This window comes from Cladosporium halotolerans, assembly GCF_011745625.1.
Source record: "Cladosporium halotolerans strain TM138-S3 chromosome Unknown Sca12, whole genome shotgun sequence".
In the NCBI taxonomy this organism is placed as follows: Eukaryota; Fungi; Ascomycota; class Dothideomycetes; order Cladosporiales; family Cladosporiaceae; genus Cladosporium; species Cladosporium halotolerans.
The window spans coordinates 585,488-608,218 of record NW_027191463.1 but is presented as its reverse complement, the minus strand read 5'-3'; the positions used below and the strand labels follow the sequence as shown (position 1 = coordinate 608,218).

The window sequence follows — 22,731 nt, the reverse complement described above, 5'->3', positions numbered from 1 at the left end:
TCCACCGCTTGCACGACCTCTTGTGTGCCTCGGCTCAGTCCCCCCGCAACATTGTCACGAGGTACCCGTGGAGCAGCCTCACTCCCATGAAAGGGCTATCAGATGGCTCGTCTTTGAATATTCGTGTATAGAATCAACTGATTTGTAAATTACGTCTGCATTCCTTCAATCTCTCACATAGCCCAACATGCCAGAAGCTCCATCCATTCCCTTCAGCGAGCCACCCTGGCTCAATGGCCTGCCATCGCCATACTACACCGCAGAACACAAGAAATGGCAGCAAGCATGCCGGGCCTTCGTCTCAGAGCACCTGACACCCCACGCCTTCGACTGGGAGCGCGAGGAAACCGTCCCGGAACACCTCTTCCAGACCTTCGCAAAACACAACATGCTCATCCCAACCCTCCCCTCACCCCTCCCCGTCCAACAACTCAAAGCAAACGGCATCCACGACATTCTGGGCGTCGTCAAAGTCGAAGACTTCACCTACTTCCACACAATGATCTACATCGACGAAATGCACCGGTCCGGCCTCGCGGGCCCGCCAGCCAGCATGACGACAGGCATGGCTTTTGGAGTCCCGCCCATAATCAAGTTCGGCAACAAGCAACTGCAAGACCGCTTCCTGCCCGATCTCTTCTGGGGCCGGAAGAGGACGTGCATCGCCATCACGGAGCCCGACGCCGGCAGCGACGTGGCCAACATCAAAACGACGGCGGTCAAATCCAAAGACGGCTCGAAGTACATCGTCAACGGCACGAAGAAATGGATCACGAACGGCATCTGGTCCGACAACGCCTGCATGGCCGTCCGCACCGGCGGGCCCGGGCCAACCGGCCTCTCACTGCTCATGGTGCCGCTCAAAGGCCACCCAGGCGTATCAATGCGGCGGCTGAAAGTCTCCGGCCAAATCAGCGCCGGAACGACGTTCATCGAGCTCGACGACGTCGAAGTGCCGGCCGAGAACCTGGTTGGCGTCGAAGGGCAGGGGATGCGGTACATCATGACGAACTTCAATCACGAGCGGCTGACGATCGCGATCGGGACGTGCCGGCAGTCGCGCGTGGCGCTGGCAGCGGCGTTCGAGTACTGCCTGAAGCGTGAGGCGTTCGGCAAGACGCTGATGGAGCAGCCGGTGGTGCGGCACCGGTTGGCGAAGTGCGGGACGCTGCTGGAGAGCCACTGGGCGTGGATCGAGCAATTCGTGTACCAGATGACGCAAATGCGGAAGGAGGAGGCGGACGCCGAACTGGGCGGGTTGACGGCGGCGGCGAAGGCGCATTCGGGTATTGTGCTGAAGGAGTGTGCGGATTGTAGCGTGCTGCTGCATGGCGGGAATGGGTATACGAGGACGGGGCAGGGCGAGATTGCGGAGAGGATGTGGCGGGAGGTGAATGGAATCAGGATCCCGTAAGTGACACTCGGCAAAGGCTGGAGAATGTTGACGATCGTAGGCTAATGTGACGGTACAGTGGTGGCTCCGAGGACGTTATGCTGGATCTCATGATTCGGCAGCTGGTGAAGAACTACCAGCGAAAGAGTAAGCAGCTGGACGGCGCGGCGAGGCTTTGAATGAGCGGTGTGTTTTCATGCAATGAGAGGCGCAGAAGGGCCAGATGATGTAGATGTCAAGTATCAGGCATCGTCCAATGCAAATTTCCTGCATACCAGAGAAGTTGTCAGCACGACACTTGCACCTGTTCGCAAGATGTGAACCGGCAGGATCCTAGCGAGACATTCTGGTGATACATCGATAGCCTCAAACTCGGGACTGACGGTACCTAGAAGAGCACATGAGAGTAGCATTCAGGAAAACAGAAAGAGTGCTGGGGAAGGAAATATGTTTATTTTTGTGCCGCCGCAAAAACTGCAGACAGGAAAGACACCGTTTGAGACGCCAGAGCTAAGCCCATAGGAGCATATACGAGAACACACCATCCGCCTTGCGTGCCAGGGTCCGCAGGCTCGAGTACAAACCGGAGACTGAGCATAAACTTGAACCAGAAGCTGTCCCGGCATGTCATCAAGGCATATCCACATCTCTGCTCGAGAGTTTCCCGAGCCATCTACCTCGAAAAAGTTGTCCTCCTTTCTGCAAGCGCAGCCAGTCATCTTTTTGTGCGCGTAATCATTCTCGTGAGTATCGTGCAACTGCTGGGAGTCCAACAGGCTGAAAGGCTTCGGATTGCTTCAGCATCCACCGATCTGTTCCTGGTGCACCTCAAGCGTGTCGCCGTCTTGCATATCGAGCTAATCCATTGTTAGCATTAATTCACATGAAGCTAATGTGTGCGCGCGTGTGACTCACCATCTCAGGGTTGTCCGTAGGGTTCACGCGAGTGCCGTCGAAGAGGAAGCGCACGCTGTGGAACTGCTTTCCCTGGCGGTCGCAGAAGGCGTCCATGAGCTTCTTGAGTTGAGTAGTGCGCTTGATTTTGAAGAAGACCTCGTTGTTGTTGTCGGTGACCTTGATGTTCAAGTGCTCAGACTGAGGCGGTGCCTCTTCCTGGTTGCCGGGGGACGGGGAAGGCTGGTTGGACATGGTGACTTGGTTTGACGAGGGAGTTAGGGAGTTGCGGTTTCGTACACGACAGAAAAGGAAGAGCAGAAATTTGGTGTTCAGGCTCGTGAAGGATTGCTCGCTTGCTGGCGAAAGAGGCGCGCGCGACGTGTGCAGGTGAGACCAAAGGCTGTCTTGAAACCGGGTTCTTGCCTATGCGCCTGGTTAGCTCGTGTGCACATAGACCTGTTCGAGACTGCAGCATGTCGCGGCAGAGAAGCATAGTCTCAGTGAGCATGCAAGGTGCGTAACTTACCTGTTTGTCTGTAAGTGTAAGTGGTGTGTTCGGGCGGAAGATCAAGAAGGTCCGCGACCTTGGATAAAGAGCGGCGCGCCAAGCCCTGCGTCTCCGGTGGTTGCGCTGCGGCGCGGTCGTGGTGACGTTCGTCCAGGTTTGGCAGGGCTAAACGCTTTCAACAACGAGAGATTTGTGTCTTCACAACGTATTTATTATCTACAAGAGCAAGCAAATCTGCCTGATCCCATTGTCGGTTATTCACTTAACTTAAGCGAACACGGTTGTCTGGAGCGCGAACGCATCCTTATAGCCAATAGAAATGGTTGGTTCCTGTCGCTTCATGCAGACATAGCTGGAGCAAGCGCTGAGGCGAGACGATTGCAGACTCTCGAACAAGACCTTAAATGCGATCCTCCCTGCCATCCACGAGCATGCGCTATCCAAGGTGAGCTTAACACTACGCCGAAACAACGTAGAACGGTGACATTGACTTGTTCCAGATTGCATTCAAAAGAACAACTTCAATGAGGCGAAGTGCCAGAAGCAGGTGAGCTAAACTTTCATTGACACTATCGGCTTAGAGGCGATGCTAATATTTGCAGATTGACGCATTATACGAATGCTGCAATCTGTTTTACCAGAGAAAAGGCGATGAGGCATCAGTGGTGAGCTGCCCGAAAGCAAGTCTCCTCCGGTACGTCGTCCGAATCTCAGTCGCTAGTCACGACACGATACAGGTCTGACCTTCCAACAAGACTCAAAATGCGCCAACGAGCCCAGGGCCAGTAGAATGGCAATCGGGGTCATCGTACCATGTAGACACGCATCATTTCAGGAGGTACCAAGCACATCCTAAAAGCATATGTAAAAATCGAGATGTACCGCCCAAAAATCTTTCTCGCGTCCCATTCATTCGAGGTCGGAGGATATAGAAGGACAGAGTCAATCTTAGGCTACCGGAGCACGCAAGGAGGCCTCAAGGACCTGTACGAACACTGAAGAAGTCGCACCGAGACTCTATTGGTGGCCTGGTTAAGACATTGTATAAAGAAAGAAGAAAAGAAAGATCAGTGGCAGCGAGAGTGCGGTTTTGTACGACTTTTCGGGCGACGGGAGTGGGCCGCAAAAGTGGTGGGACGCTGGCAGAGTGGCTGGTCCTAAGGGCTTGTCGGGCTGTCGACAACACCTCCCACACGTTCGTTTTGCCTTGCTCTATACAAGACATATGTGTAACTCCCAACTCAGAGCGACTAAAAGGCTCAATATCCGCACGTAATGAAAAGTGTTGAGGTTACATCGCCATGTAGATACTCGACCGGGGCCTCCGCGCCAAGAGTACCTCGGTAGGCTATCAGGCTATCTGTCCGTACTGTAGGCCGACGCTATCAAGTTCAAGTGTGTACAAAGGTATAGGAAACCAATCTTGGGTGTAATTCTTTTGTCTCTCTTTTCTTGCATCGACATTGACGTCTCATTCTTGCAATCATGGCGCCCCGTAAGCTAATCATCGACACCGACCCGGTACAAGAAATCATCACTCATACTCGAGACTTTGTTGGAACCCGTTGCTAATCACCCTTCAAGGGCTGCGACGATGTCATGGCTATGCTGCTCGCGCTCGCAGCGTCTCCGGAAGATGTTGAAGTCATTTTGATCTCAGTGACATACGGCAACATCGACGTGCAAAACTGCCTCCGCAACGTCGTGTCACTTTTCCACCACATCGAGCAGGAGATCGAGTGGCGTAAAGCGAATGGACGTCCAACCGGATTTGAGGCTCTTACCAAATCAAAGCCTTTGGTTGCGATCGGGCCTGAGCATCCTCTGGCAGATCAGATGTTGATGGCCGACTATTTCCGTGAGTTGATGTTGTCTGTACCTTGGCGGTGTTCTCTCGCTGACTATGGAAATCAGACGGGACAGATGGTCTGGGAGGAATCTCGGAATCTGTGAGTTGTTGTTTGTTGATTTGAGCAAGACATCTTGAGCTGACTTCACCCAAGCACCCTCACCTCTCCCCTGCAGATACATGGAAGAGCCTCTTCAACGCCACAAGCAGCCCCGAGCAGAAAGAGATGCAAGAAGAGGTTCAAGGCCAGCATGCTCTCTTCAGAGCCTCGCAAGAGCCTGGCCATAAAGAGATCCTACGACTTCTCCGTGAGAACGATCCGGACACTGTCACCATCGCTGCCATCGGTCCTCTCACAAACCTGGCTTTGGCGGCTGCAGAGGACCCAGAGGCTTTTCTGCGCGTCAAAGAAGTCGCCGTCATGGGAGGCAACGTCTTCGAGCCCGGAAATGTGAACACAGCCCCTGTCCCAAGCTCCAGCCACACCGTCAACTACGAGCCGCCCTTCCGACTCATCAAACAACCTCCAGGCGTCATCAGAACCTCACTAACCAGCCGCAACCAGATGACCCCCGTAGCCGAATTCAACACCTTCGCCGACTCCATCTCCGCCGCACGCGTCTACGCGCTCACCTCACCAAACCCCCACACAACCATGCCGCCCAACCCACCCCCTCCCCCAGGAACCTCAGCAACAGACCCTCCACCTCGCCACCTCGCACCCTACCCACCCCACCTCTCCCGCCGCCTTAAAGTGACACTTTTCCCCCTCGACATAACCAGCAAACACGCCCTCACACGCGGCAGCTTCCGCACCGCCATCAGCCCCCTCCTAGCCGCCTCCTCGCCCCTCGCAACCTGGACCTCCGCCTGGCTCGAATCGACCTTCCGTAAAGTCGAGTCCCTGCAAGACAAAGTGTCCGGCGACGCCGTCGGGCTCGAGCTGCACGACCCCCTGACGCTCTGGTACTGCATCTCGCCCTCCAACCCGGCCTGGCAACTGTCCGAAAACGAAGACATCCGCGTCGAGACGAGCGGGCAGTGGACGCGGGGCATGTGCGTGATCGACCAGCGGAACCGGAAGAAGCGGGAGGACGAGTCGCTGGCGGAGGTGTCGGGGGACCATGGGAACTGGCTGAGCGGCGGGGCGGGGAATAGGTTGCGGAGGTGCGTGGGAACGCCTGGGGAGGAGGCGTTTGCGCGGACGCTGTTGGGGAGTGTGTTTGGGGTGTGAAGGAAGGGGAGCGACGGATTCCGTGGCGGCGACCGTGAGATAAATGGCTGTTCGGCGTCCGGAAGATCGACCTATGTGAGGTTTTTGGCATGGGTAGAGCAGCAAGGATCGCGAGGCCACCAACTACTTGCCAGCCACGATATGCAGTCGGATGAAACGTCACGTGACCGGAGTCATACTTGTATGCTCTTGGACAACTAGAAGAAACAAATCCAGATCCCCCTATTCTCTTGCCCAATTTCCTCGCATTCGAAAACGGCAGTAGCGCCATGTGGTCCTAGTGCGTAGTCTCTATTGCGTTCGCCAATCCAATTTGCACTTGGTAATAGCAATTGTACTCATTCAGGAACCATGTCTGTAAGAAATCAATAACATTTTAATCCTCTGTATCTAACCATGCGTCATCGCGCGTGCAAAAAGCCATCCATCTATGCGTAAATAATGAGAAATTCCCTAAGCCCACATGCACTCATCATTCTCGTTTACAAACCCCAAAAAAAAAGCGCAAAAGTAAAACCCAACCCCCATATCCCCAGCGTTTGCCGCTGTCCTGTCTTAAACCCATCTAATCGTCCCAAAAAACATAAACCTCCCAAAAAGCGAACTCCCATCCATTCTAAATCATGACATTCTCCAGCGCCACCGTCCCATCAGCCCCCAACCCGCCATCGCCACCCATCCCCTGCATCCAATCGAGGGCAAACCCACTGCTCTCGCCCTGCATCGCGCCATAAGCGCTCTCATCGCCTCCCCCGAAGCCCACGCCCAGCGCGTCCAGATTGACCATGCTGTCGAAGTCGGGCTCGACGTCGCCCGCGCCGATCATGATGGCGCCGTCGGAGAAGAGGTTGCCGGGGCCGAACTTGGCGTCCTCGTCGGCGGCGGCGTCGAGCGCCATGCTGTCTGCGAAAGTGGGGCCGGTGGAGGAGAGGGGGTCGAGGTCGGCGGAGAGGGGGAATTGGTGGTCTGAGGCGCCGGAGCCGTGGTGGTCGGAGTCGGGGGGGGTGGAGGCGAGGTAGGAGTTGAGGCGGCGGGCGATGTCGTCGTCTGTGAGGGGGAGGGCGTTGGGGTCCGCGGGGGCGGGTGCGCCCGCGGGGTTGGGGATGGCGAGGCGGTCTTCGGGCGGCGGGGTGAGGTGGCCGCGGGCGGCAGAGGGGGGAAGCGGGTTGGTGAGTTTCATGCGGCGGCCGGCGTCGAGGAGGCCCTGCGTGGAAGTGATGATGTTGCGGGTGTCTTTGACCTCGTTGGATTTCTGCGGAAGGGTGATTTCGGCTTTGCGGATGGCAGCCTCGAGGAATGCGGTGCTGTAGTCTGCCGCGGCGTAGATGTCGCGCAGGCGGGCCATGGTCTGCATGCACTGGCAGAAGCCCTGCAGACTTGTGCGGCGGGTGGCCTCACCCGGGGCCTTGATGTCCAGCAGGTGGATGATCACGGCGGGGAGGAGGACAGTGATGCCGGTGGTTGGGAGGAGGCGGACGAGGTCGAGGTTGTAGAGCGTGTTGGCGATGCTGGTGATCTCGCTGGCAGCCAGGCGGACAGCTTTGCGCGAGACGTCGATGACCTCGGCCTTTGCGTCGCGTGGCGACATGCCGCTCGACGGGAGAACTTGCGGGCGGTGCAGAGCGGACAGTGTCGAGTAGTAGATCATGTGGAGCAATGAGCGGTTAAGGACCATGTATCCGTCTCCCGACTCGACGTCGTTCCACATGGGAACCACGTAGTGCGCCTCCTCGGGCAAATTGTCCTTCCACTCTTGCAGCGCTTTGTCGCAAGCCTGTACCTCTGTGGTGCCGGAATCCGTCTTCTTCGGCTGCAGCGTCATAGTGGTCCGCGTGCTCTCTTCGGACCCGGAAGCGCCCTGAGTGCTCTGGAGCACAGAGTATTGCACGGATAGCACGCTGCTGATGCAAACGCACAGCTTCGCTTTCTCGACGCACAGCACGGCCAGCTGACGTTGCTTCTCGACGTCGCGGAGAAGGTTGCAATCTTGCGGGATGCAAGACGCCTCTTCAGACAGCGTTTTAATCTCGAAGTCTTCAACAGTCAGCATTGGCACGTCGAAGTCGCCCGCCTTTATGCGGGTCGGCCTCCTCATGCCGAGAGCAATGAGGCGATCACGCATGAAAGTCGACCACCAGATCCGCTTCCAGAGCTTCTGCTTCGAGGGCTCCATGTGAGCCGACTTGGCAGGGTTGCGGTGCAGACCAATTGTCTGCGCCAACGAAACTGCAATGCCCATCCAGTGATGGCTGTCCTTCTGGTCGTCAGGCGTCTCATACCAGTAAGTCATCATGAGCAAAGACTGGATGAGCGGGATGCGGTCCGCCTCGAGATCAAAATCGTACAAGAGGCGAGTCTTGTTGAAGAAGTCGCGCCTAGCGTCTCGACGGGTGGTGTAGCCTGCGTTCTCAAGATACCGCATGTCGACGGACGCAACACCAGCAAACATGATCGACTGGAAAAGCAGAAGACTTATCTGCTTTGTGCCGTCGTTGCAATCTACCGTGGCGACGAAATCATGCAGATCGAGCAGAGGCATGTACGGGTGAATGACCTCAGCGTAAGATCGGATAAGCTCATTACGGAGCTCGATGTGAGGAATGGTCAAAGCACCCTTGTTCTGCAGATATGTAATCTCGTCGTTGCCGAATCTATCAGGAAGCGGCTTGATGTAGGCGGGAAGCATGGGAGGAGGCGTTGCGGTTGGAGACATCAGATTGTTAAGAACTGGGAGTGTCTCTGAAATCGAACCATTTCGTTGTTGCTGCAGGCGTTGTAGGTTGTAGAGGACGCTGGGCGTGCTGATAGAGTGGCGCGGGGTGCTGTTCGCAAGAACGTCTTTCTTCAGGCCTTGGTCTAAAAAGTGTTAGAGTGAGGTCCGGCTCACGATATGTATACAGGCTGACTTACAAAGAGAATGCGGCACGTGCTCGCTGGACCGTCTCAAAGGCTCATAAGGCGGATGCGCCGACATTGGGACGTTAGCGGCAGGCTTGATGGTGTTGTTGTTGTTCTTCGCAGCAGGCGAAGTCTCGTTGGTCGTCCACTTCCTGGAATTTGTTAGAATCAAGCTTGATTGGTGGATTAGTAGCTGTAAAAGCGCGACCTACTTTTTGCGCTTGCTCTCCGAAACAATACATTCGACCTCGTCCAGTCGGCAATTTGTGCAGGGCGCTCCGTGTTCCACCACATTGCATCGGACCTTGCGTGAGCGACAGCATTGGCAAGCCTTTGACGCTCTTCTCTTGACGCTTTTGGGTGGCCGCATGCCATTGGACTTGAGGCCGGCGTCGGAAGCGGTGCGTTTCGAATTCTGGGAGTGGACATGTATCGTGTCCGCAGGCGGCGACGACGACGAGTCGGAGAGGTTGCAGTCCATTGGATCCATGGTTGGTGATGTACAGTGGAGATGCAATCCAGTCCAGGGAATATTCAGTGTCTACCTCGACTCCAGCGTGGTCATTCCGGGAATTGGCAGGGAGGAAGAGAGGAGCAAGTGAGAAGTCAGAAACAAGCACGACAGGGTCAGAGGGTGGAATGGGTGCGCGACATCAGAGACCGGGGATGATCGTGGAGTGCACTCCACTCATGGGGTCCCCACAGGGCGGCGGGCAGACTATTCCCCCAGCGAGCAGCAGGCGACGGTTGTGGCTCGAGCACGAGTTATCTCCGCTTTTCCTCGAGGGCGTTACATGCACCAAGGGCGTGCGGGCGGGCGTGCGATGGGCAGGGCAGGGCGCCCGCCGCGCGACAAGGCGCCTGGCCACACGACGATCCACCGCCGCCGGTCATCATCGCCGTGGGCGGTGGTCACCAGCCCAGGCTGAGCCGACTGAGCTTGCCACTCCTGTCTGCCATCAGCGCCGAGTGCGGGTCACCAACCGCCGCGGCCCCCAGATCGCGTGCCGCCTGAGTTTGGGCATGACATATCAGGCGCCCGCCATCCTTGCCTGCCTGCGGATGTGGGTGCGGGTGCGGATGCGTTTCAGCGCTCGTTCCTCGACCTCCCACGCTCGCACACGCGCGCCGCTCTTCAGGCCTCGGCCGGCGTCCGGCGCAGCAGAGACAGCATGACACGCTGCCACGGCTGTCTTGCCTTGCACAGGCCGCATGCAGCACCCGGGCGGCGCGCCGTGGTAGGCACCGGCTCCGGGGCTCGCGCCAAGCAGCCTCGGCACAGTCTCCTGGTCTGTCGTGCAGCTTCCGCGTGTGAAGGCACAGTGGGCACTACCAGGTAGTCCTGAGCCACCCAAGCGAGACGACGCGCGCTGTCCCTGCGTCTGCGCCCCCCGTCTGTGGACGGGTGTGGGGAGGGCGAGGAGGGCTTGAGTGGGCGCCCCCACACCTGAAGTGACAAACGGGCAGGCGAAGACGCGGCGGCAGCTGGTCACGGATCTTTCCTCACACGAGGCGTCTGGAGAGAGTTGCCCGCCATACTGCATCCGGTGCTCCGCCGCCGCTCTCGCTCGGCGTGCCCCGGCTAGGGCGCGGGACGTGCCCGACTTCACTTCGTCACGTCCGTAACGTCGGCGGTGTGCTGTGCCGCAGTACCCGAGCGTTTGCATGTGCTTGAGCATTGGCAAGAATAATGCAAAAACCTTGTTGTGACTACCACGATGGACTTTCAGAACTCGTTGCGCGAGAGTGGCAGGCAAGAACAGCGAACGTCACTCGCCCGCAATCCATCCGTACGACCTGCATGCAAAGGTCAGCGGCTGAACGAGACAAGTCCGTACCTTACCCCAGACGCAAAACAGCGAGCCAAGTCCGAGCCATCTCGATCGCACAAACGTCAAACACGCATCAGCTGCACGCGCGCAGGGCGCGATCTCAGCTCAGCGCCTGGGATGTCGATGACAAACGCTGCACGACAAGGCGCGTAAGGGTCCCCCCTCAATCAAACCTACGGCGGGGTAAGCCCAAGCCACAGAATGGAGAAAGACGGGGCTGGAAGAGCCGCCGCGCGCGTTTTTCCATGCTTGTCCGTTCACAAGGTATGAAGAGCGGATCTTCTCCGCACTGGCGCGTCAAGCTGCCACGCTGCGCCTCGCCGGCGTGGCCGCCTCCCCTCCCCTCCCCTCTCCTCAGGCTCTCCGTGAGCAACCCCTCGCTATATCAGACTCCCAGCGAGCGCCAAGCTGCGTGGCCTTGCAGGGATCGTGATCCTCAACGGGTGTGAGGGTCGAGTCTGCGGGCGATTGGCACCGTTCGCCCGGCTCATGCATGCTGGCGAGAGTCTGCACGCCTGCCGCCTTGCCTTACCTTATTCCCTGCCAGTCGGCAGAGAGGCAGAATGCTTCGAGGCGCTTTTAAATTTTTTACGGCAGTCTTCCAGAAATCGGTGGCTTTGATGGAAATCGGCAAAGGGTTTTTCCTGATGTCATGTTTGCCGGGTTTTATGTTGACTACTCGCGCGTTGGATCGAGTGCATGGGGGGATGGTGGTAGAAATGCGCGCAGAGATCCGCTTGCATGCGAGGCGAATCCACTCTTGATGGGACTCTGGACGGTCGCACCCCGTCGGACAATCTACCTCCGAAGCCTGAGGGAAGGCGACAATCACAAGCTATAACTTTGACACAAATTTCTCCAACTATCAAATTAGCAGCTTCTTTAGCTCAGTGGTAGAGCGTGGGATTGCAGCCATGCAAGACATCCTAAGGTCCCTGTTTCGATCACGGGAGGAAGCTTAGCTTTTGCCATTTTTGTTACAACTTTTGAGCAGCAGACACTTTATGCTCCTGATACACATAACAACAAGAGAAGGCTGATTTCCTGGCTGTTGTTCGGGACGTAACCAAAGCGAAGCCTGCCTGCCTGCCTAGCCAAACCCTCACTCCCATCCCATCATCTACCGACGCCCGCCAACCGCACCTGATCGGCACGCCTATCGTTCCCACCTCTCAAAACACGGCCCACGCGGGAAACCCGACCACTCGCTCACTCGCAAACGAGCTCTCGTACAGTAGCCGCCCATCCCGTCAACAGCCACACAAGCCACAGCCCACGCACGCGACAGCTCGCGCCTGTCAAAAAAACACACAGACCCAGTGATGTAGTCCGAATCCGCTTCCGCACGTAACAGCATCCGCCCGCCTCCGCGAGACGCAACCGCCGTGAAGTCACCGAGGCACTTGCTATCGCCTCGCTCCAACGTCGGTGGACGTGCGTCTTTATGTATGTTCCCACACCGTCTCTCACGGAAGCTTCATTCCGAGTTGACGCGGCGGGCGGAGAACGGACGGGGTGTGGAGTGGAGGATTGATATCACTAGTAGCTAAAGGAGATCGGCAGGACTGCATGTTGACAGCTAATTTGTGTTTCACGTAGGGAGTGATGGTCAATGGGTTGTGTTCGTCTTCAAAGTAGTGCGATGTTTTAGAATATGTGTACTCGATCTAGATTCTGGACCGAATCGTCGGAGCTCGAATACAGTACAGTGACACGCATGTCTATCTATCTCGTCTTCTTGATGCCGCCGTTGGCAACAACAGCCTCTTTGCGTCGAACGACAACAGGCACGCTGAACAGACGTGGCCACACAAGTTCGAACTCGTCCTGTCGCCCGTTCAGGCAGTGGCGGAGCCAGATGCCCCAGACGATGTAGCAATACTGCGTGAAAGATGTCAGCTTCGTAAATCAACCAAAAACAGCACATCCCCTCAGGAATCGAAAAGCAAAACTTACAGCACCCGCTCCCGTCCCCAAATGCCACCAGCCATGGCCCTCGAGCAAAATGCCCCAAGGCAACCCCACCTCATGCCTCCACACTCTCAGTTGCGAACAATACGCATTATCCAGATTCCAGACCGCGAACCCGCCCAAGAAAACCGTCAGCCCCGTGCCGATCATCCACCACATCTGCCTCAGAATCTCGCGGTCGCGGTCGTCCTTCCGCTGCTGCTCCGCCTTGTCCGCGAGAGTCGGCGCGCCGCCCATGGTGCCCGATCTCTTCTCGCGCCGCTCGCGGTAGTAGGGCCTGATGCTGACCTCCATGATGTACATGGAGCGCAGGAGGACGATGGCGGTGAGGATGGCGTAGGCGTTCTGGTGGAAAGTCGGGTCCTGGAGGTAGTGGTAGTAGGCGGTGATGAAGAGGGCAAGGCCCGTCATGGCGAGGCCGAGGAGGAGCGGGACGGGGGGCGAGCGCTTGTGCTCGAACGTGGCCCAGAACATGAGGCAGGTGGTGTAGATCATGGAGAGCTCGTCGACGAGCTGCATGGGGTATTTGAGGGTGGTGTGGAAGAGAAAGCTGCCGGAGCCGACGAGCAGGTAGCCGACGAAGGTGATGAGGAAGATGCGGTCGTGGCCATGCGCGAGGCAGTTGGCGATGCCTCTGTAGGCGAGGTAGATGAACAGCAGGTTCGTCAGCGTGTTGACGATCTCGGCGGAGTAGGGCGTCGCGTAGTAGTTTTCCTCGCACCAGTCCAGCGTCGAGGTGATGGGTGCCCAGTAGCCATCGTTGCGCGCCGGCGGGTAGGGTATGCTCGGGAGCTTGAAGGCCATTGTCGTTGCTCTGTTGAGCCTCTGGCCTTAGCGACAGAGGTACGTACAATACAAGCGACGTTGGTCTCTGACGGCGGCGCCTGCAGGTAAGACGCCTCGGCGAGAGGCGCAACGTTCAAGAAGTGTTGCTGCGAACGTGCTCGCTGCGCTAGAGATAGGCAGCCGTGCGTACTAGTCCGCCCACATCCGCGGGCGCTGCGATGCCATGCTGCCACTTGTTTGACGGCCGGTTGCTGCAGGAGTCAGCAGTCGAGCAAACAGTGCGTTGCCGTCTTCGATCAGCAGGCCACTGCAGCATCCGCCCGCGCCCACGTTGCCGGACGGCGTTTCTCGTGTGCGGCTGCAAGCTGCGTCACCTCGCTGCTGCCCGCACCGCAGAGCCGCAGGTGGGGCCGCAGCCAGGTCCCTCGCCAGACGCCAGACATGTGACACTCGAGTGTGAGAGCTTGGCCATAGCCAGACGAAGGGGAATACCACCGCGCCTTTGCGACTACCATGGCGATCCCTAACGAGAAGCTGCAGCAGGTGTGTGCATGCAATTACCAATACATCAATCAATGCTGACCTTCCCACCCAGCTGCTGCAAGAAATCGACGCCAAAGCCACCTTCTCCCAGCAGCAGCTCGTCCTCGTGCGCCAGCAGCTGGCCTCGCAAGCCCGCAAGAAGCGCATGCTCGAGCTTTCCACCGCTGAAATCGACGCTCTGCCCAAAGACACGAAAGTCTACAATGGCGTCGGAAAGATGTGCGCGCCGTGCTGCCGATCCTCGTCCAGTCATCCGGGAAGCTGACCTTTTGCGCCAGGTTTGTGAACACGACGACTCAGGACGTGAAGTCCGATCAAGCGAAAGATGCCGAAGCGGTAGTGAAGGAGATCGACAATCTGAAGAAGAAGGAAAATTACCTCGAACAAACCTTGAAGAACAGCCAGGAGCACATGGAGGCCCTGTTCAAGAGGGGAGGTTGAATGGCGAATGTGCGATGGCAAACGACTGCTGCCGAGCATTGTCGAGACAGAGAGGTTCCGGGGGAATGATGGCTACAGGTGAAGGCAGAGAAGACGGCGGAGTGATACCTCTTTTGAGGTGGGACTCTAAGGCATCCCGAAACCCTTCATTGGATCCTGTGGAATGAGAGTGCGCAAGAGGATTCTCATGGGGGCACGGGAAGTATAGGCGCCCGGTGGCCTTCTGCAAAAGACTTAATCCCACGGGTTAGCGTATGGTTGGAAAGGTCGACATGCTCTCGGTATGGAGTGGCTACAAAACAAGCGTAGGTCTATGGCTCTGGCAGCCAGTCGTGTACGGCCGTACGAGAATCTGATGAGAAAACATTTCACCCCTACACTGTCGCAGTCGGCCCATCACTAAGCCCCTCAGTGAAAATGTTCGGGATGGGCAGGAAGTTTCGATTGATGTCTTGCCGCCCTTGACACGAGCCATGAGACATCTTGCCCATTCCAGTACGACCTGGCACTATTTGTGCCACGAAAAAAAGCAGCCATGATGCCCTCGTGCTCCAAAAGCAAGATCTGGATCGGTTGGGGACCAAAAAACAAAAGAAATGGTCAATACGAGGGTCGAACTCGCGACCTTGGCGTTATTAGCACCACGCTCTAACCAACTGAGCTAATCGACCAGATTTTGATATACGGTAGTTTTGTAACGTTTCTGTACCTACCGGCTCCTCGCAGTTCCGAGAGATATTGGGGACAATGCACAACAATATGCATCCGTCACCCTGTAAACACATCTTCAAATGCTCAGGCACAGGTGTTGCTGATACTCTTCAGCCTCACTGGAAGCTCCCCGAAAGATACTAAGATCTGGAATCGTCATTTTTGATTTCGATGAATAAATACAGTAAGCGGCCATCCTCGGAAGCTCGAAAAAAAAGCGGCTTCGAAGGTACGCCTTTTCCCCCTCTCCTCATCTTCCTTCCCTCATCCATACACGTATCTTACAAGAGTGGAGTCCCCATCATGGACCTTCAAGGTGGGGTTGTTGGTACAAGTCAGCATTTTCCTCCCCAGGCGGTGAGAAACACCGCGTGAAACGCCGGACGCCCTCCACGCCATGCTGTAGCGTAATACAAAACGCAGATGCCATGCCATGCGAAGTGCGCGCGCGGGGCGTACCTTCCTGCTCTCTTTCTCTCCTCGTCTCCGGAGTTGCCCTCGGTCTCGACGCTCGTGAGCTAATTGCGGGTGATGAGACTCGACAGGGCGAGCGAAGAGCATCACGTCCCCTAATCCTAGGACAGCTTACATGTAGTCCCTGGCACTCTTCTGCAGCTCGATGAACTTCCAGCCCCTAGTCTCGGGGTTGGCAACATCCTCAGGAATCCTGGTCACACCAATGGCGTAAGTGACCTGCTGGACCTTGTCCTCCATGCCGGCAGCGAGCTGGCCAGTCTTCTTGTTCTTGTAGACGTGCACCTCCTGCGTGCGGCACATGAGGACGAAAACCGGAATCTCACCGGGGTCGAGCATGCGGGCGGAGAGAATGTCGACGTTACGAATGTCAAGGATGCGGCCGTCGGATTGCAGGCCGGCGCTGGTGTACTGGTGCATGAGGGCGGAGTAGACCTGGAACTGGGCGGCGGACAGCCAGGTCTTGAGGACCTCGACGTCGCCCTTGACGTAGGCCTCAAGGACCTCGGGCAAGATGTAGGTGCGCATTTCGTTGAGGAAGGGCTCGAGCTGGAAGCTGGGGTCCATCTCGCGGAACTTCTTGATGACCTGGGCGGTCTCGTTCTCGGCGAAGAAGCTGGCGACGCGGTCGGAGATGCCGCGCGCGGTGCTGATGAGGGGGTTCTCGGACTCGTTGTAGACGCTCTTCAGGCCGAAGACGCGCTGCATGAGCGGGGAAGAGTCGCGGAAGTTCTGCCACGATTGCTTCCAGGCGGAGTCTTTGTGAAGGGTGACGTTGGTGCCGGCGTTGGGGTCCTCCTCGAAGACCTCGGGCTTCTTGAGCTCACCAGATGCCTCACGACGAGCGATGTCCTCCTCACGCTTCTTCCTGCGCTCCTCACGTTCTGTCCAGCCACCATAGCGCTGCGAGGAACCATCGTCGATGGTCTCCTTGACACTCTTGTAAGCCTCGGTCTGGCGAACGGGCCGTGTGACCTTCTCCACGCCGGATCCAACAGCGGCAGCGCCGTAACGCACGCCCTTCATGAGGCTAGTATCCCAAGTCCACGCAGCACCCTTTCCAATAGCGCCTGCAGTGCCCAGGAATACCTTGCCGGTAGTGGAAGAAGCCGTCTCAGCGGCTTTTGTGTAAGCAGACTTCGCGCGCTGGACGTTGGGGTTCTGCTGGAAGTCGTGGATGCTTCCGGACAGCTCCTTGGTGCCCTCGTTCCACTCCTTGCTGGACTTGAACTCGGTGTTCAGCGTCTCCATGAACACTTGCCAGGGAGTCTTGTCGCCGTGGGGCGGAGGTGCGGCGTCATCCTTCTTCTTGCCCTTCTTCTCCTTGTCCTCGCCCTCCTCGCCTTCAGCGGCCTCCTCTTCCTCAGCCTTCTTCCTCTGCTTCTCCTCGCGCTCCCACTGTGCCTCGCTCTCGGCCTTCGCCTTAGCGAACGCCGCTTCAGCAGCATCATCCGCAGCGGAAGACTGCTTCGCGGCCTCCGGCTCAGGCTCGGGCTCCGCCTTAGCCGCCTCAGGGGCCTTCTTGCCTTCAGCGGCCGCCTTCTCGCGAGCGCGCTGCTCCCTCATCTCCTTGAATGAGACATGCCTCACCGCGCCAACGGACGCGGGCTGTATTGACGTCGGAAGGAAATGTGAGCGCAGCGCAATCGCGGGGAGGTTGATGGGAGAGCCATGCTGCCGTTGCCGTAACGAGGCCTCGCTGTACTCTCTGAGGCCCGAGGCCGCCCGCCTGTACGCCGCTGTCCGGCCGTAGGAGAGGGTGTGCTGTGAGGGCTGCAGGCTCCGGGGAGCGCCGCCGCCTACCCTCGCGGAGAGGGAGCGGAGCTGGGTCGTGCTCATGCTATGCGGAAGCGGCGTGCAGGGTGTGAAGCAGCCGGCGACGGCGGCGGAGATGGAAGTGAGATGTTCGGGTTGCTGTGTGTGGAGTTGTCGTCGCCTTGCGGTCGAACGTGGCAGCAGTTGAATGTCGATGACTTGACTTGCCTCTCCGCGAAGAAGATGAAAGCTTGTCCCCGAAAGTCGGGCTGGCCTTGGCTGGCCGCAGGCACCCCCGAGAACGTCCGCGGCCGACTCAAGACGACGCTCACTTTCTACGAACCAGCACGGCGGCGCAGATAGGGCGACGGGGCAATTATTTCGCGGACACACACAACTACCTGCTGCATCATCGCGCGCCCAACTGCGCGATCATCACCCATCCGCCCGCCATGGCGTCCACATTCGCACTGCGCTCCTTCGCCTCCTCCGTCTGCCAATCATGCCGCCTACGCCTCAAACCCTCCACCTTCCAGCGTCCTTTCAGCACATCAGTCGGCAGGAAAGCCGAAGACGGAAGCCTGAACCAGATCACAGACATCCTTAACAGCCCCACGTCATTACTGTACAACGACCGAGCGAGCGAGAACCTTGACGCCAGGCTGGATCAGAAATCGCACCGTCTGCACGTCCTGACAACGAAGCACAACACGCACCTGACCCTCGTGCAACCGCCCAAATCCGCCGCACAAACGCCCTCGTCCGGCATCTCTTCCATCAACGCCAGCGCCGCCGAGCAGAAGAAGATGGTCGACGTGCTGCTGTCCTTGTCCGCGGGCAACATTGGGTTCCGCAAAGCGGGCCGCGGCAGCTACGACGCCGCATACCAGCTGACGGCGTTCACGCTCAAGACGATGAAAGAGAAGGGTATGCTGCGGGACATCCAGGGCCTGGAGGTGGTGATTCGGGGGTTCGGCGCGGGCAGGGAGGCGGTGACGAAGGCGCTGCTAGGCGCGGAGGGCAGGATTATCAGGAAGAAGATCACTGCAGTCGTCGATGCGACGAGGCTCAAGATTGGTGGTACCAGGAGCCCGAGGCCCAGAAGATTGGGTTAAAGCGTCTGTGGATGAGAAAGAGTCAACTTACGCTTGTTGGAGGCGCGAAGCATCCTCAGACCGTTTCAGCCGCGTCAGCGTCGAGATAACTAGATGGAGGAAGAACTCTTGGCAGTCTTCGATGTGGCTATACTATTGTGTTCGAGTACGTCGGGACTAAATTCTAAGGGACAGCGGGCGCCCTTTGAGGCAATGTTTTCCTAAGCGCTTGGAACTGGGCGTCAAAGTAGTGCTTGTACGCTCGAACTGGTGGGCCTCGTTCCGCCAGGATGGGGAATCGAGCGGCAAGATGCACCGTATCTGTAACAATATAGGACAATTCGTCTTGAAATAGATCGAATGGCAGTGAAACTTCGAGGCTACTGATCAGCCATTCAGGGACCTCACTCAGGAAACTACATATCTGGATCTTCCATGCGGCCAGCGTCTTTTTCTGCTTGGACCTGCTTCTCCTATTTTCGAAGCTGAACTTGACCGTTAATCTGTTGCCTTCATGTGCGGGTTGCGTTTCCTGCTAGTCGAGCGCGGCATCTGCATCATTTGTATTCCGGGCATACCAGTCTTCCATCACTGATGTGACGCTCCTCTCGCCGTGTGACACCAGTTGCAAACGATTCCCGAACATTCCTCGGTGGAAATGAGCCTCGAAGCAAACATATGTATGGGGCCCTTCCGATAGATTGTCCCCATGAACAACCTGTGTGCTCAATCCCTCGTGATCCAGACCATCAGGATAGCTACTCATCATGCATTGGTTGCACAGATGGTAATGCCCGGCACAGTCGAGACATGCAGCCATCGCAAAATCCCTCCACGAACTTAGTTCTTTGCATGCGCTGCAAAACCTATGTTTTGCGTTCGTGAAGACTTGCATGATGAATTGGTCAAGTTCAGTTCGAGGCAAATCGTGCAGGTCTTCTCCGCGCCTGTACACTTCCCGTTCTGTTATTTTCCAAGCTCTCATAGCTCTCAGGATCAACTCGCGATGCTGGGCGTGGTGGTCCAAACGTAGCGCCTGCATTATTCGCAAACTCTGTACGCGTTCCAAAATATCGCACGGTGTGATGAAGTCAAGAATGCTCTCTAAAGACACCAGCTGGCACTTCGGCACCTTGTAGTGATTCGATACGCATATTGTGCAAAGAGGATCTGCCCCGTGTCGTAGAAGGACGATAACGGCATCGCTGACTACCCGCTTGATGTCCCTCGTGAGCCTCCGAGACCCATTCGGTTGCTTGCATGCGTCTGCTGCTTCATGTTGCTCAAGTTCCCGGTACACAGCACCCAACCAGGCTTGCCACATCGAGGCCTCACAAATCCCTACTAATAGGTCAAGGTTGGAGTCGGGCTCAGTGATTTGCTGGTTTGGATTTGCTCCAGAGTCGAGGAGACGAGTGAGGAGTCTAGTGTGGCAATTATCGGATTTAGGGGCGAATGGATCGTTGAAAGACGCAGTGAGGAAACCCTGTAAATCAACCGATTTTCCTCGACCTGACAGCATACCTGTCTTTGCGCTGGAGATCGTCCGCAAGCCGTGAAGCGAAAGTTGACTGTGGCATGCGACATGCGGCACTGTGGTAGCAAACGCAAGGTATCCACTGAGAAGGTCATACAGGGACACTTGAAGGGCCAAATGAGGCCATGTGTCTATGATTTCCCGCAAGTATTTGGTCAATCCAAGAGCAGCACAGTCGTCGAGACGTCGCTCCAGAAGCTCCGTGAGATGCACCAAACAATCGCACCACTTTCGGTGACGTTCTATCATCAGCGCCTCGCACGATAGAAGCCAGTCTTTATCGCGCCGTGAAACAGTTTTTGACCAATCGACGATTTTTACCAAACAATCTTCTGCAATGTCACAGCTCTCGCTTACATTACGAAAAAGACACATGCAGCGCAACTTCCCTAGGTCTATGAGGAAAAGCTCGTAGCTGAAATGATCCGGCGATTGTTGCTCCAGAATGAGTTTGACGCGATCATCGAATAGAAAGTCAGCCACAGTGCGGTGGAAGAAGTCGACGTCCCATTTGATCTCTGACTCGCTGTTTGGGACTACCACCAACAGATCTTTACAGGTTTCTTCGAGGAAGTTTGTTGTTTGTCTTACCATCCGTCTGGCATCCTCAGGAGAGTACCACTTGTTCTCGAGATTGGTCCAAGATAGACCAGGCTCAAGATATCCACGACTCAATAGCCAGAAGTTGAGGAACGAATGTGGGCTGGGCAGACCGTAGGCCACATGCTCACGGTGAGTAGATTCCACAATTTTCAAAGCAAGCATGAGAGCGGCCGCTGTATCCGAAACGTTCCGTCGGGTCTTCGTGATTCGGTCGAAGATCAGATTTTGAAAATACTCATCAAGCCCCACTGGAAATTCATCGAGAACTCTTTCGAGCTCTTTGAAGTCGTCACATGTATTCTTACGCAGCTCGCTGGCGAGAGCCTTGACTGCAAGTTCTACCCAAAGAAAGACGCCCTTAGCAGCCCGCGCGATTTTGATGACGAACTCAGTTGCCCTCTTTGTCGTAGGAAAGGTTCGAATCTCCGAACAGAGCTCGTGGTCGCCTCCGATACTAGTCAGACGACCTCGAATGTAAATTTCCATATCCGTGTACGTCAGTCGGTCCAGGTGGAGCACCTGAGCCTCGTTAAATCTCTGTTCGAACACACTCCAGGGCCGGCAGGAGACGCACAGCTTGACATCTGGCAGCTGCGAGATTCTTATCACTTCATCAGCGAGCTCTCCTAATCGATCTTGCGGTTCGCATTCATCCAAAGCATCGATGAGGAAGAAGAATTTGGCATCAGGGAGGGCAGTAAGTCGGGAAAGCATTTCAAACAGCTCATCGTATGTCCATGCGCGCTGAAAGTTACTCGACAGTCGTCGTGTCCCGCATATGCGTTTTGCCAGCTCCAAGTCTTCGCCGTCTGCACATGGTGGTAATGAAAGCAAAGCGGAGTGGAGAAGATGTCTCAGAAGACCTTCGCGGCTTTTCTGCACGGGGCCTCCCAAGATCCAGAAGAAGTGTTCGGCACGGATCGGAGGTTTGCCTTTCGCCCATGAGTCCAAAGCTTGGTCGACCTTTGGGTTGGTTGCGATGTACTTCCTACATCATGCAATCGGGTAAGCGCAGAATGCATCGCAATGTGGTTGGAATTGCACATACATGAGCGTGGACTTTCCTGAGCCCGGCTTTCCCATGAAGCAGAAGAGTCCCTCGGCTTCCCCTTCCAGCCATTGAGTGAAGCTCACATCGATCTTTGTGGTCTGAGTGTATGCTCGACCAAAAACTATGTCACGGTGAGCGACAACTTCAACATCTCCTTCGGCAAGCGCCCAATCAAAGGTCCCTCGCTCGGCACTGTTGAGACGATCTCTGCGATCGTTCATCCCATCATAGCTGAGGCTCTCGATAACAGAGCCAAAAGCCTTCTCATCGGGCGAAGGGCTATGTTGGTTGTACACGTTGCCCTGATGGACTCGGCTGCTGCCCGAGATGTAGATGTTCGAGTATATATTCCCGGCGCGACTCGCCATAGCTTCGCGAATCGAAAGATCTGGAGGCGTAGTATTATTCTCAGCTGGCGCTTGTACTGCGATCGTTTGTTGTCGTTGCGAAGAGAGATTGCTGAAGGAGAGAGCTGAAGGAGAAGGCTGAGGGAAGAGGTTTTGAGAGAAGGCTTAATAGAAGGCTGAGAGAGAAGGCTGAACGAGAAGGCTGAGACTGCAAGGACCTTATAAGCATCAGGTGAGAGGATCCGATCGAGACAGAGCTCATGCATCGCCTCCCCTAAGCGAGCAGGTGCATCACTAGCGCGCAAACGCCAGCATGTATGTCCATGGTTGCGGTACTGAAAATGCCAGATGAAAGGAAGCAAAGTGAACGTCAACGAAGACCTTCAATGCCAGACAAAAAGGATATCTACAAACCGAAGGTTCAGAATCGAAAAGAAAGCACCAACTCGCACCTTCCCGTCCTGTGAATCCCTTTTCGCTTCAAAACGATTTTCTCCTTCCCGACGCAAGCGATTGTGAATAGCGTTTGCGTTGCCGGGAGCGTTTCTTCCTTCCTTCCGATTCCTCCATCCCCTGTGTGCCTGCTTGTCTGTCTGTCTGGTAATATGCCCTTCCATAAACCGAAAAAAAAGAAAGACGCCGGGGGTCGCTAATGCAATGAAAAAGGAAAATAACAATGATGTGGTTGCGGCACTTCGACAAGCGCCGCAAAATGAGGAAATGTGGTTCTAGTGAACGTCGGGAGGCCAGCATCGCCTCCCTACAATTTGAACGAAGTGATCGATAGAGCGCGACAGCAGCGTCAAT

The 22,731-nt window shown here is 56.4% G+C and overlaps 10 protein-coding genes across 10 annotated transcripts; 5 read left to right on the top strand and 5 right to left on the bottom strand.

Moving 5' to 3' along the window:
• The first annotated feature begins 69 nt into the window (after nt 1-69).
• Nucleotides 70-1,887, top strand: WHR41_04215 (uncharacterized protein). The gene is made up of 2 exons (XM_069372821.1): nt 70-1,410; nt 1,473-1,887. Exons 1-2 carry the CDS (start codon nt 188-190, stop codon nt 1,570-1,572), a joined length of 1,323 nt encoding a protein of 440 aa, XP_069230021.1. The 5' UTR covers nt 70-187; the 3' UTR covers nt 1,573-1,887.
• WHR41_04214 (uncharacterized protein) lies at nt 1,828-2,848 on the bottom strand. Its single transcript, XM_069372820.1, has 3 exons — nt 2,817-2,848; nt 2,309-2,713; nt 1,828-2,250 (listed from the first exon to the last, which is right to left on the bottom strand). The coding sequence occupies exons 2-3, from the start codon at nt 2,540-2,542 to the stop codon at nt 2,191-2,193; spliced, it is 294 nt and encodes a 97-aa protein (XP_069230022.1). The 5' UTR covers nt 2,543-2,713; nt 2,817-2,848; the 3' UTR covers nt 1,828-2,190.
• Nucleotides 2,849-3,117: 269 nt separating this feature from the next.
• WHR41_04213 (uncharacterized protein) lies at nt 3,118-4,079 on the top strand (the record flags this gene model as incomplete). Its single annotated transcript, XM_069372819.1, has 5 exons — nt 3,118-3,120; nt 3,183-3,243; nt 3,299-3,345; nt 3,401-3,492; nt 3,554-4,079. 5 exons carry the CDS (start codon nt 3,118-3,120, stop codon nt 3,585-3,587), a joined length of 237 nt encoding a protein of 78 aa, XP_069230015.1. The 3' UTR covers nt 3,588-4,079.
• A 28-nt stretch (nt 4,080-4,107) lies between these two features.
• On the top strand, nt 4,108-5,881 carry WHR41_04212 (uncharacterized protein; the record flags this gene model as incomplete). The annotated part of the gene is made up of 5 exons (XM_069372818.1): nt 4,108-4,319; nt 4,383-4,656; nt 4,713-4,747; nt 4,802-5,098; nt 5,213-5,881. Exons 1-5 carry the CDS (start codon nt 4,284-4,286, stop codon nt 5,879-5,881), a joined length of 1,311 nt encoding a protein of 436 aa, XP_069230016.1. The 5' UTR covers nt 4,108-4,283.
• Nucleotides 5,882-6,497: 616 nt separating this feature from the next.
• Nucleotides 6,498-9,557, bottom strand: WHR41_04211 (uncharacterized protein; the record flags this gene model as incomplete). Its single annotated transcript, XM_069372817.1, has 3 exons — nt 8,992-9,557; nt 8,792-8,931; nt 6,498-8,737 (listed from the first exon to the last, which is right to left on the bottom strand). Exons 1-3 carry the CDS (start codon nt 9,267-9,269, stop codon nt 6,498-6,500), a joined length of 2,658 nt encoding a protein of 885 aa, XP_069230017.1. The 5' UTR covers nt 9,270-9,557.
• Nucleotides 9,558-12,228: 2,671 nt separating this feature from the next.
• Nucleotides 12,229-13,723, bottom strand: WHR41_04210 (uncharacterized protein). The gene is made up of 2 exons (XM_069372816.1): nt 12,568-13,723; nt 12,229-12,492 (listed from the first exon to the last, which is right to left on the bottom strand). Exons 1-2 carry the CDS (start codon nt 13,384-13,386, stop codon nt 12,337-12,339), a joined length of 975 nt encoding a protein of 324 aa, XP_069230018.1. The 5' UTR covers nt 13,387-13,723; the 3' UTR covers nt 12,229-12,336.
• Nucleotides 13,724-13,785: 62 nt separating this feature from the next.
• On the top strand, nt 13,786-14,731 carry WHR41_04209 (uncharacterized protein). Its single transcript, XM_069372815.1, has 3 exons — nt 13,786-13,911; nt 13,964-14,130; nt 14,190-14,731. The coding sequence occupies exons 1-3, from the start codon at nt 13,882-13,884 to the stop codon at nt 14,350-14,352; spliced, it is 360 nt and encodes a 119-aa protein (XP_069230150.1). The 5' UTR covers nt 13,786-13,881; the 3' UTR covers nt 14,353-14,731.
• A 917-nt stretch (nt 14,732-15,648) lies between these two features.
• On the bottom strand, nt 15,649-17,376 carry WHR41_04208 (uncharacterized protein; the record flags this gene model as incomplete). The annotated part of the gene is made up of 1 exon (XM_069372814.1): nt 15,649-17,376. One exon carries the CDS (start codon nt 17,374-17,376, stop codon nt 15,649-15,651), a length of 1,728 nt encoding a protein of 575 aa, XP_069230149.1.
• Nucleotides 17,377-17,744: 368 nt separating this feature from the next.
• Nucleotides 17,745-18,407, top strand: WHR41_04207 (mitochondrial 37S ribosomal protein uS11m; the record flags this gene model as incomplete). The annotated part of the gene is made up of 1 exon (XM_069372813.1): nt 17,745-18,407. One exon carries the CDS (start codon nt 17,745-17,747, stop codon nt 18,405-18,407), a length of 663 nt encoding a protein of 220 aa, XP_069230158.1.
• A 2,616-nt stretch (nt 18,408-21,023) lies between these two features.
• On the bottom strand, nt 21,024-21,798 carry WHR41_04206 (uncharacterized protein; the record flags this gene model as incomplete). The annotated part of the gene is made up of 3 exons (XM_069372812.1): nt 21,024-21,045; nt 21,101-21,514; nt 21,575-21,798. The coding sequence occupies 3 exons, from the start codon at nt 21,796-21,798 to the stop codon at nt 21,024-21,026; spliced, it is 660 nt and encodes a 219-aa protein (XP_069230157.1).
• Between the last annotated feature and the right edge of the window lie 933 nt (nt 21,799-22,731).